At 32.5% G+C, this 13326-nt stretch overlaps 1 protein-coding gene across 1 annotated transcript; it reads left to right on the top strand.

The window, feature by feature from the left end:
• The first annotated feature begins 678 nt into the window (after nt 1-678).
• LOC131853120 (succinate dehydrogenase cytochrome b560 subunit, mitochondrial-like) lies at nt 679-4941 on the top strand. The gene is made up of 4 exons (XM_059203935.1): nt 679-730; nt 1595-1646; nt 2232-2464; nt 4651-4941. Exons 1-4 carry the CDS (start codon nt 679-681, stop codon nt 4935-4937), a joined length of 624 nt encoding a protein of 207 aa, XP_059059918.1. The 3' UTR covers nt 4938-4941.
• Nucleotides 4942-13326: the final 8385 nt, after the last annotated feature.

A 13326-nucleotide genomic window follows, 5' to 3' on the forward strand; every position in this document is an offset into this window, starting at 1 on the left:
GTTCAGAATTATATATTATATTGAAGAAATTTATGTGTATATATAATGATATCTTTTTTCTTTACAATACTCTTTTTTTATTATTAAGAAACTGCTTTGACGATGTTATTAGAACGATATATATTACGTAAACGAGGAAGGAAATCACCTTTGGGAGATGGTGTAGCGGAAAGGCAATGCAGTGTCGAGCTTATTAAACTCTAGCGAGAGCAAGTTGAACCGCATACCTTTTATCTTTTGTAGCTTTAACTTACTTTAATAACGTTAAAACTGTAACATGCGCTTCAAAAGCAAATGACAAATAGTATTGTAATATTCATTAATGACCTGCTGTGGCTGTGTAACGGTGTAGCGGTGTCTTAGTTTTTCAGGAAATAAAATGTATTTGCAATAAAATAAATCTAAATAAACCACTTTCAAATGTAAATAAATAAATGTAATTATTCATATCTGATGCTTTGCTCCACTTGTTACGGGTTTGATCTCTGTACAGTGCAAACGTTTCTATTCATGAATATGTCTGGTTATATTTATTTGAATAAAATGGAGAGATATCGTGTGATTTTATTGCATATCCTTATTACCGTAACTCCGGATGGCTGCATTTCAAAGTGTGAATGTCACGTGAAATGAACCATAAGAAATGTCCACATTTTACTGAGAATATCTGCATCAAAGATGGCAGGAGGCACGCCACCCACCGGATTAAATTTCGCGAATATCGACAGTGGTAAAATAATTTTACAATTTAAATCGGAAATTCGTATTGCATATAAATCAAAATATGATATGATAAAACAATTTATTTTACTTAATTAATATATATTTCAACATCAAACCTTTGTCGTCACAATAATGTCATATCGGAAAATTATATTGGTTTTCGCACAATAATCAAGTAGTTCATTTGTTATAGACCCTTGACATTTGATATCGCAAATAATTTTACAGATCTTTTCCATTGTTTCATTGGTAGACAATAATATTACTGGTAATCATAAAAACATTTTATTTGTTTATTTATAATATTTCAAAATTAACAGTATGTTTTATGTACCATCTAATTATAATCAACTAATTAGATTTGCATTCATCAAAAAAATCTCCGATTCGGGAAGGTAACAGTCGACAATCTTTATCGATTTACAATATATTGTGCATATTTTCTTAGTATTTCTATATACGAAGAATTGTAGTCACTAATGTATATCTGTATTAGGTATTGTATTGTATAGTATTATTTAAAATGAAATTCTGTTGATTCTCTTTTCAATTCTTGTCGATTGGCATTGGGAAAGAAAGAGTACATATAACGTAATGTTATAAATATCTTGTATGAACTCGCATAAATATGTATGTAACCTATATGTAACATATTTTTGATTTCGGTCGTATGATTCGGGATAAAGATTTGCTACGCGTTTCTTAATAACTGTTGTTGGTAATTAGCTTTCATTCCATATCTTTTTTATTTAATGGATTATAATTAAATGGGGACCCGCCTACACTGGTGGAAGATGTTAAGATAAAGAGTGACTATTCAAAAGTGGTTATAATGAGTTTATTTGTATATTTCTATTGTGGCAAATTCAAGAATTTGCTATGGTTGTTTCCAAGGAGAATTACAAGGAGATCGACCTGACATGGTACATAGCTAGCTATGGGGTCATTAGTCAATATTACTAACAATCCCATTCACCCCTTATGGCACCATTGCTAGCAACATACACTACCTAGACGTTTTCTACATGTCCCCTTGAAATTGTATAATTACTTGTGAATTAACGGGGATGGTTTATACATCGATCCTTTGATTACGTATATGTATCATAATAGGGACCATGTGCTTATATTCTTTGATTATACAACGTAGATGCAATTGTTTCTTGTTTCTTTTCAGAAATAGTTTATGAAATACCTTGGTAGTCTAGCAGTTTAGCATACAACTTTACTTCCCATAGTCGCAGGTTCGATTCCTCGCATGGTACAAATATATGTTTTCATAGGTTATTTTGTTCTACACGTACACACGAGTATGTTACAGTAACTTTATATGTTTGTATTTAATAGATAGACACAAATGTATTTGAGCGATTTTAAATTTTATTTCTAGATAGCTATGTCATCAACTATCAAATTTGCTCAATTCTGAGGCATTACATACATTGAACATATACAGAATTTAGCTAGTAATTTATTAAAAAAACTTAACAATTTTAATTTCTTTATAGGGGCTCATTGCAAACATCCAATGGTGCCATAAAAAATCCAATTCTGGCTGGGAATGCGACAATCCGCGGAACATTACGGTATAAGCATCAAGTCACATACAAACCCTACGTAAAGCCTTACTATACTGATCATGACTATAAAAACATGTCCCTAAAGAGACCGATGTCGCCACACCTCACTATTTATGCGCCAACTTTACCAGCGATGACATCCATAACTCAACGTATTACAGGTAAATCATTATGTCATTATATCACCTACACACGACACTAAGTCAGGGGTATTTTTTAATCGACGATAATTGAATGGTGCACCCGCCTGCGTTAACGGTATACGTTAGATAATCACATATTCTATCGACATCGTTAAAACAGTATAATTTTTAAATTTAAATAAAACTCGATTCCATAAATCGAATCGCCAACACGAGCGAGCTTCAATACATTGCATAGGCAAAGTGACATGTTCGACAACCGATGTGGCCAAGATATCGATTCTATATATCGCTACACTAGCTACCGCCTGTAATGCAATTCGTATGCAGGTTGCATACGAAAAAAAATTGTTGTGCAAATTTTCGTTTAGGATAGGAATACTGATAGTAAAGATATCTATGGTAATTATTATATTTGACAACGTAAAAACCACATTGCCTTTCCATAAATTAGAAAATAGCGTAAAAGTGCTCGTCCTAGATCTCGTTTCTACCATCTTAACTTAGTCAGGTAGTTATTATACGATATTTATCACACAACGTCACAAAGCGATTGTCCATACTTTGGTGGTATGGAGAAAGTCCTTACGAGAGTGCTTTTAGGAATGAAATAGATATCCTTACCGTTGCTTCTCGATATATTTACGAAAATATCATGTATGTCAGGAAAAATATAGACAAATTCAAAAGAGTTAGTGATTACTCTCTAATAAAAGCCAACGTAACAATAACAAACTGTTTTTACCTAAATATCGTTTAAATAAAGTTAGTGATTTGTTTTATGGTAATTGCGTAAGGTTTCTCAATAAACTACCAGAGTCTGTTCTAAATCTGCCTGAAAAAATATCAGATGTCATAAAAAAGACTTCCTTTGTAATAAAGCATATTATAAAATTGAAGAGTTCGTTAACGATAATAATGTTTTTGTAGATAAATTTAAAATTCATAGCGCTCACAACATAATCTGATTGCACTAAAGTTCATTCGTAGCGTTTCTATGTTGATTATCGCATGCCTATCACTATCACAACGAATGTTAATTTGTCTACCATTTTACTTTTGACATTATAGAAAAGGAATAGCTTAGTAGCAATTGTTATTTGTTTAGGTCTTATCACCTTGCCTCGTGTGCAAAATTGGTACTAATTTTACATACATTCGCCGACCGCCTTCACCCACAGCACTACACCGATTTTAGTGTCGTGTGTAGAGTATCTACCTGTTGCCGTGTATTCGTTCGCGTGTATAATTAAACAATAACTGCGCGGGGTTAAATGTACATACGAGCGTTAGGTTTATTAATTTTATACCATCTATTATTGAGTTCAATTAACTTCTCAACATATACTTTTAGTGAGAATTTGTTTTTGTTTCTGTTACAAACTGTTTTTGCTTGATATGATACATATTAATAGAATAATAATAAGAATATCATTGGATAATTTACATGTTGGCATCTGGTCTCAAGCGAAGAGAAGAGAAGAGATTGGTTTATTGGTACTAGACAACTGATGTAAATATATATATATGTCAGTAGTATTCAGTTTAGTACTATATATCTTTAAATACATAAATTATATACATATTAAAGACTCAGACCGATACAAATAACAATATTCATGAATTCAAAGATTTGAACCGTGTTAGGAATCAAACCCGCGGCTTACAAAAGCGGTATGCTAAACCATCAGACTATCGAGGCCGTTAATATATAAGTGGTATATCGATTATTACATATTACCCGTAGAAGCCTGGCTAGTTAACTATAATAATAATCTTTATTGGAACTCAAAAACAACATTTTACAAAGTAGTGTAATGATAACAGTTACATTAGTAATTATACTGTGTCATGGCTATCAACGCCCACCACCTTAAGAAAGGGGCGTTAGAGTTCCAGTTAGTAGTAGTTTATAATAATAAATTTATATAACAAGGAAGCTATGAGGCACATTTACTATTTGCCATAACAATAAGTATTTAAATATTTGAAGTAAATGGATACTTACACAAACATCATAAATGTATAAATCTACATACAAACTTATTAGCCGATTATCACCAATTAGGTTTGTCTATGTACAAAAATCTTTGAATGCAAAAACTTAGACAATTCAGTTTATGAATGAATATTGAATGTGTTTGAATTGTTATAAGTTATTTTGTGTATAACTAGTAGTAAATAAAGTAATTTTATGTTTTCAGGTGCAGTAACAAGTTTATATGCATTGCTAGTAGCAGGCGGCACCCTCTTCCTATCCAACGGTGTAGAATCATACGTCTCCGCTATTCAAAGTTTGGATCTTTCAAGCCCTTCAATATTTCTAATAAAACTTATAATGGGTGCTCCGTTCGCATACCATTACTTATGTGGTATTCGATTTTGCGCGTGGAACGCTGGAAAATGGCTGGCAATGAAGGACGTGTATGCAACAGCGCAAAAGTGCATAATACTAGCGACCATTGTGACAATATTTTTCGCAATCTTATAGAAATATAGAAATATCTTATCGACATTACATAAAATATTCAGTGAATATAACATATTAATACAAAAAGTTTTGAAGTTCATAAGCGGCTAAAATGTCCTACATTAATATAAATTATTTTGGATTTGATTTCATTTACGATATTTAGTTTACGTTGTATTAGTTAATAAAAATGGGTGATATTTTTGTGTAAACTGTTTTCTACGTTCCTAGCTATTAGTATTCAAGGTTGTAAAATATTCCAAGCAACAAATCTTTATAATATCAGGGATTGTTTTTATTTGGCCTATGCAAGAAATTAGTGGATTATGTTTATAGCACATAAATTTGCACCGGCTTAAAATATGATAGATGCGACATCAAATCAGTTAAATCCTTTTTAGGCTATTGCAGTATTATGTTGTGGGATAATGCAGAATTTAATAATATCCAATTAGGAAACATCGATAAGTGCCTGTCACTAACAAGCTTGTGTCTTAATCTGCAATCTGCATCGAACTATATAATTCTCTATGTTGGAATATTCAACAAATCTAGTAATCTTTGATACTCACGATATGTTAAATCTACCATCAGTTCAAGAAACTTAGCTCTTTGATATGAGCTTATACATGATCACAGAAATACAGATTCAATTTCAAATTCAATTAGAGAGAATATAATAACCACCTGCATATGTTATTGCAATTTTGTTAAAAAATCTTATTGACGAATTACATTAATGTCACGATATTTTGACTATTAAAACAAATACGTAAGGACGATAAGTTCTAAAATACTCAAACATTTATGATTTTATCAGAAAATGTCAAATTGCACATTTTGTAAATACTAGTTTGTTCTTAAAAGGATTCTGATACGCAATACTTCAAAGTTTTTACATTTTGTTGGTACATAGCAGATACGTCCAATATTTTTTCTTGTACAAATATTTATTTATTGAACAGATATGACGTTTTATAAATGTGTGTTATGCAATTCGCAGTTATGAATATATCCTGTGTAGCTTTATTTTCGTCTAACATACATACGTTTGAGGGTTAAAAATTCGGTTTAAAATGTTGGTAAATGTAACATCAAAGTAACCCTGCTAAAACAAACTAAGGGATGGATGGTTTGTTTTAACAGGGTTACTTTAACGAAAGAGACTTATGAGTTTTTATCTCTTATTTTTCGCTCATTTCTGTCATCTGCAGTAATAACGCATGAGTGGGCGTGGTTGTTACATGATATCGTGTTAACAGCAGTACGGATTAGTACTGTTCACGTTGGTATATAGGCGATGGTTACAGCTGACCATCAGGTCAGCCGTCTACTTGTTTGTTTGATCACGTTCGTATATAGGCGACGGTTACAGCTGACCATCAGGTCAGCCATCTACTTGTTTGTTTGATCACGTTCGTATATAGGCGACGGTTACAGCTGACCATCAGGTCAGCCATCTACTTGTTAGATCACGTTAGTATATAGGCGACGGTTACAGCTGACCATCAGGTCAGCCGTCTACTTGTTAGATCACGTTAGTATATAGGCGACGGTTACATCTGACCATCAGGTCAGCCATCTACTTGTTAGATCACGTTAGTATATAGGCGACGGTTACATCTGACCATCAGGTCAGCCATCTACTTGTTAGATCACGTTAGTATATAGGCGACGGTTACAGCTGACCATCAGGTCAGCCATCTACTTGTTAGATCACGTTAGTATATAGGCAACGGTTACAGCTGACCATCAGGTCAGCCGTCTACTTGTTTGATCACGTTGGTATATAGGCGACGGTTACAGCTGACCATCAGGTCAGCCGTCTACTTGTTTGTTTGATCACGTTCGTATATAGGCGACGGTTACAGCTGACCATCAGGTCAGCCGTCTACTTGTTTGATCACGTTGGTATATAGGCGACGGTTACAGCTGACCATCAGGTCAGCCGTCTACTTGTTTGATCACGTTGGTATATAGGCGACGGTTACAGCTGACCATCAGGTCAGCCGTCTACTTGTTTGTTTGATCACGTTCGTATATAGGCGACGGTTACAGCTGACCATCAGGTCAGCCGTCTACTTGTTTGATCATGTTGGTATATAGGCGACGGTTACAGCTGACCATCAGGTCAGCCGTCTACTTGTTTGATCACGTTAGTATATATGCGACGGTTACAGCTGACCATCAGGTCAGCCGTCTTCTTGTTTGATCACGTTCGTATATAGGCGACGGTTACGGCTGACCAGCCGTCTACTTTTTTGATATTATATATACATGAAAAAATGCCGATGCTTATCCCCAAATTTACACCTCCAGACCAGATTAGAAAAGTCGACCTTGACGAAACGACAATGAAGATTATTTTTCAAGTACTCATTATAATTTTTACAGAAGATACAAAAAGTTGATGTTGTCACCGAAGCAATATCTTTAAGATCCTTTGGATAGAGAGAGAGGACAAAATGAAGTTACACATCCTACACATGAATGGAATAGAAAAGTAAAGTACTACATGTAATGATATATGTACATATGTACAATAAAAGAACTGATCCAAGTAACTTCGATTTGCCCATTTTTATATTCATTAGATGGTCTGCAATTTATAATAAAGAATAAATTTATTCATTGCTGTTCAACTCATATTGGCTGAATCGTGACATATATCTTTTCTCGATAAATGGGCTCCCTTAATTTTAATTGGTTTCCCTTATTAGTTTCCCTAACGGTAAAATAATTTTCAAAATCCGATCAGTAGTACCAGATATTACCCTGAATATGCAAACTCTAATAGTACCGTCGTATAATGCTTATTAGTATAAATAATACCTCACATCTATACCTATAATAAAAGTGTATTTAAATTCTGTACCGGTTTGGCTGTATGCTAATATCAAAAACGACTTAACCTATGTATTTATTTGAGGATTTGGTAAGATTTAAGTATTTGAACAGAAAAGTGTAATTGTGTGTGTACACATGTTATTATAATTTTATTAACTACATAACATAGAGGAACATAAGTTATTTACTTTTGAGGAACATTAAAATATTTTTTAAAAAGCTTCATGTGTGTAAATATCGAATGCTCGGGTAATATTTACAGCTACCGCTAAAATAGCAATAATTTGCTTTTTGATTTGCAAATAGAATGAGTAGGAAGGTAAATAAGGCCAGTAGATATATGTGTGCAGGGCCGCATGAACTATGTCGGGGCCTCTCGGTAATATTAAGTATATTAATCGGGACATTTTTTTCCTTTTCTAACTTCCTAAAATACATAAGCAATTATTGCGTATTTTTATATAATATATAATGCGTATTTTTTACTACTATCTTTTGCGAGAAACTTCATTCGAATAATATTTTGCCAAAGTTAATAAAAAATTGAATACAATTTATAGGAATGCATAGAAGATGAAGATATAATCATATATTTTCATTAATTAATCACAACTAAACGATCAGATGACCATTAACGTAATCATGAACGCCATCTATTGCATTCGATGTGATCAGAAGTAGTGTATACAAAACAATCAAATATGTATTTAAATTTTTTTCTTCAGCAGAAATATAGTTTTTGTCCACTTTATATTAAGAAGACATCGATATTTTAATGTATTATAGAACACATTAAAATATAAGAATCAAGTACAAAAGTCAAGCCTTATTTAATCTTAGCGAAACTTACACTGAAAAATTCACTGAAGCTATTTTGGTATATAACATTTTGTTTTGTTATTTAATTATATGAAGACATGTCATTTCTTTATATTATAGTTATATTGGTAAATATTGAAATTAATACCATGTATAGTGACAGAAATTGTAGATTTATATTATAATGTGAACAAAAAATAGTTTGAATAAATTATTTAGCAACGTCATAATTGGTAAACGGATCTGTCCTCGCTTACATTAGTTACATAATGCAGCTTGTCATATTGTTAAGTAAGTGTCAGTGGTTGGAAGCTGGAAATGCTGTTAGCGTCCATGACACATGAAGTGCATCTCAAATTAAATTTCGGTGACAACAGACACTGACATCCGTCGACACCTCTATATTAATGTATCAAATAATATGATAAGTATCTATTAGAGACACCAGTTGTTAGTAACTTTATCTTATTCATTTAATTGATGATAATGGAATTGGACACCGCCCTGCGCTAACGGTATACGTTGGCACTGGTACCCAGTGGAGGATGATAGGATTAAGATGAGGTCAGCCCATCGTGACAAATTTACCAATAATTTATCACGATTTGGTCAACGTGATACGGTACACTGCTAGTAAAAGGGGCGCCAGTCCACATTACTAATAATCCCCTTTTCACCTGGTTTATCTTAATGAAATAGGTCTACGCCATTGAATAGTAACTGTGATGTCAGATTGGAGGGTTTTAGTCCTTGTGGCGATGTGGGAAGGGGAATAAAATTATGGGGAGATTTGTAGAGAAAAATTAGAGTTTGAGGGTTAATGTTTTTGACGTTCATTTAGGTCAAATTATTGATGGTTTTAAAACGAATAAATGGTAAAGAACCGACCTAAAATATTTGTCATCACAAACCGAAACGAATTATCAGAAACTGTAGGTCTGACTGGTCGGTTAGATTCCACATGATTATAGTATTTCCTTTTGACTAAAATGCAATATTTCTGGTGCTGGAGGTCAAATTATCCTATTCTGCCTAATTGAATTAAAAGCAAAACTATATTTTTGTAATCAGGTACAAGCTCTCTTGAAAAGAATAATGGCTGAGTTCCTTCTCAGTTCTTATTAGCTCCTCTAAATCACTCCAAACTGATGCTAGATTTACATTACAAAAGTCTGTAATACTAACTATACTAATAAAGATATTTTGATATGTTTTGAAAAACTTTCAAGTGGTTATAGACAGACTTCTTCATTGTAGGGATTTTTCTTTAAAATCTACATTTATCTGACAACACTACAACACTGGCTAACGAACGGCACTTCACTGCATATTGTAAACGTTCAAATTGAGTGGAAAACCATGTTCAATTATTTCTAAAGTTTCCCGTAGCATTCGGAATAAAAATAGTTTTAATTTTTTTATTTCCAAACCGGTAAGAATTAAAAACGGTAAGTATTAACTCAATGTATATTCAGAGAACCGCACCTAAATCGGTGTAACGATTAGCATGTATTAACGCACAAACAGACAAACAGGCAAAAATTAATGTATTGTCTTCTGTTACTTTTGATATAATAATTATTTTTATACAGACATCTTTCTTAAACCCCGACGAGATAAAGAGGTGTCTTAAATTTTTCACATATCTGTGTGTATGTGTGGCAGTCTATAAAATTGTAGATCTTAACCGATTGTGATGCGTTTTTTTTAAACCTGACGTGATTGAAGTCGATTTTAGCTACAACGTAATTTGAATTCAAGGATTACATATTTGATAAAACTCTTTTTTTGTATTACTATGGTGGCAAACAAGACGTTACATTGGGACTCACCTAAAAAACTAAATAAACATATAAGACATTGTAGTCACTTACACAAGTGTATTATTTTGTAATTATGCCGTCCAGTTCAGGCTACAGTTTCGGTTGGGAAAAACTACTAGGAAATCCAACTGAAGTCAAGCTGTAAACATTATTTATTTCTTTCAGTTGAAGTTCTCGTACCTGTACAACTAATGTGATGAATATTTATCAATACCATTACTGACTAAACAAATACTTAATATGTTTAGTCAGTAATAGTATTTGCTCAATAAGTGTGTTTTAACATGAGTATGTTGAAATAAATTTTATTTATTACAACGCAATAATAAAATAAGTTTTGGTAACTTATATCAGTTTACAATAAATCTGTATAAAACAAATGCATATTTATATATACGTACAATTAACAGGACATTATCAGCTGAAAGAATTCTTTGTCCATTTTTTTATGTCTAAGACAAATTGGACATAATATTATCAGCTTTTTGCAATACTTAAATAGTGTTGTTCATCATCATCATCATCATCGCACCCCAGAAGACGTCCACTGCTGGACATAGGCCTCCCCCTATAGATCCCCTAAAGATCTCCATGACGATCGGTCCTGCGCTGCTCGCATCCAAAGCCTTCAATAGAGTTGTTATAAAATCGAAATTAATAATAATTACCGATTTTTGTAAATAACACAGATATAATGTGTAAATGTTTATTATAAGGTTTTTGTATCGAAATAGTTTTTTTATTGACTTCTATTTCACTAAAACAATGACTAACAGCATTTAGGAAACAAATGACCGTCCTACAGTGTCATATTAGCTGTTTGAATGTGTAAAAATGACAATATGTACGGATACAACAAAAATGTAATTTATGTTGTGTAATACAAAGCGTGTATTATGTAACTTTTAAAAATATGATGTGGAACCTTTGTAGAAAGCTTTATAGTAATCATTTAGTTAGCTTGATTCATAAAATCGATATCGCAGGTACAGCATTGCCCCGTTACAGCTTGTAACGTTATTAGAAAATTTGAAATTTACACACTAAATTTGACAAATTTATATTTAGTCTTCATGATTAAAAACCTATGTTATTATATATAGTTAAATATACCTACTTTGTTAACGGAGTTTACGAAATAGTTAGCGAAGATTTAAAATGTATTCATAAATCTTCGAGTGACGAAGTTGGTAATAAATTTAAACACTATAATAAACAACAATAAAAAAGTTACTTAGCGCAGATGACCTGTATAAAAATAAATATGAACTTTCAGTAAATATATCGAATGGAAAATATCAGTTCATGCTGCAACCAACTCTGAAAATGGAAATGTGCTGTCTGGCTGTCTGTTAAAAATAATCGCCCTAAATGTGTCCAGCGCCCGAAACCCAGACCCAGACCCGAAAATCTAGTATAATATTCGAGCATAGGTTGTGAGTGTAAAATCAGAACACTTTCGTGAAATCAGCATCTATTTTACTGCATACGCTACTGCTCGGATCTTGCTACTTCTTTTAGAAGATTGTGTTAACTAATTAAGTTTAACAGCGCATCTGCAAGATGTTGAACCTTAGATGAATTTAATTGTCGCTGAAATTTACAAACGGCATATCACAGTCCGAATTATTATTCAATCTAAAATTAAAAGATTAAAAATATATTCTCAGTTTTACCTCGGATTTCAGATGACTTCCGTTGGTCGTCTCGTTGGTCTAGCTGTTGAATACACCGTCTTACTTCTGATGGTTGCTGATTTCCAGTTAGTCTAGGTGGTCTAACTGTTTAACGCCTTACTCCTGTTGGCCGCGGTTTCAAATCTGCCAAGATATAAAACATTTATGTTAATGAATAAGTGACTCCGAATAACAGGACCTTATATCTTATTCGGTATACACATGTCAATGTGACAATGACAGCCTCGGTGGTCTAGTGGTTTAGTATACCGGTTTACTTCCAATGTTAGCGGATTCTATTCTACGAACAATGCAAACATTTGTATTATTGAGTATGATTATTTGTATAGGTTTAGGTGTGTTCTACGTATATTAAGTGTGTATTTAAAAAAATGTACTACAGTATTTAACAACTAGTTTAGTACCTAAAACAAAAGCTCTGATTACCTGGAGAGTCTTTTTTTAAGAAAATTTGTCAAGGTTATTAATATGATTTTTTTTAAATTGTTTAAGAATACTATAAATTGCAGAAGTGAATGATTAAATGTGACAAACAGTTACAAGTCCAGACGAATTAAAATTTAACACCCAGAAACATATCTTATTGAACTGTTTTTTATTATATACATATTTAGTATTTTTTCACTAGCTAGGTTTTTAATTTGATAGAAAATAATAAAACATTAATAGTTGAAATGCATCTGTTGAAGGTTCCAGCGTCGTAATACTGAACAGAGTCCCTTTAGATTAATCTGTCCGGATGGATATCATCTGTTTCGATGCAACGTCAAGCTGGCTTAAGGTTACCATAGATTAATATGCGATGACACTTTACCGAAGCAATATTCTAAGTATATTTGCCTCAACCTCAAGGTATTATTGATAATTGATTGAACAAACAGAATATCACGTCATGAAGACCTAGATTTTATTAAAAACACACACTTTATACATCAAATTATACTTTTAAAATAATATTTAGTACAGTAAAAATGTCTTTGTCTATCCGATAAATAAAAAAAAATCTGGGATAAAACATGCATTTTGTAATAATGCGAGGATATATGTTATTTAAACCATATGTATACACGAATTATTCTATGTAACAATTATTAATTCCTCAAATAAATATTAATAATAGTAGGTATTGGCGGTTCTTTATTTCGGTCGGTGTGTTTTCCATGTCTATTATATATGTACTTATTTGTATTGCTTACCTAGTAAACGTAACAGAAGCCCAGCTTA

This window comes from Achroia grisella, unplaced genomic scaffold, assembly GCF_030625045.1.
Source record: "Achroia grisella isolate CSIRO2021 unplaced genomic scaffold, CSIRO_AGI_Agris_v1 utg874, whole genome shotgun sequence".
Classification (NCBI taxonomy): domain Eukaryota; kingdom Metazoa; phylum Arthropoda; class Insecta; order Lepidoptera; family Pyralidae; genus Achroia; species Achroia grisella.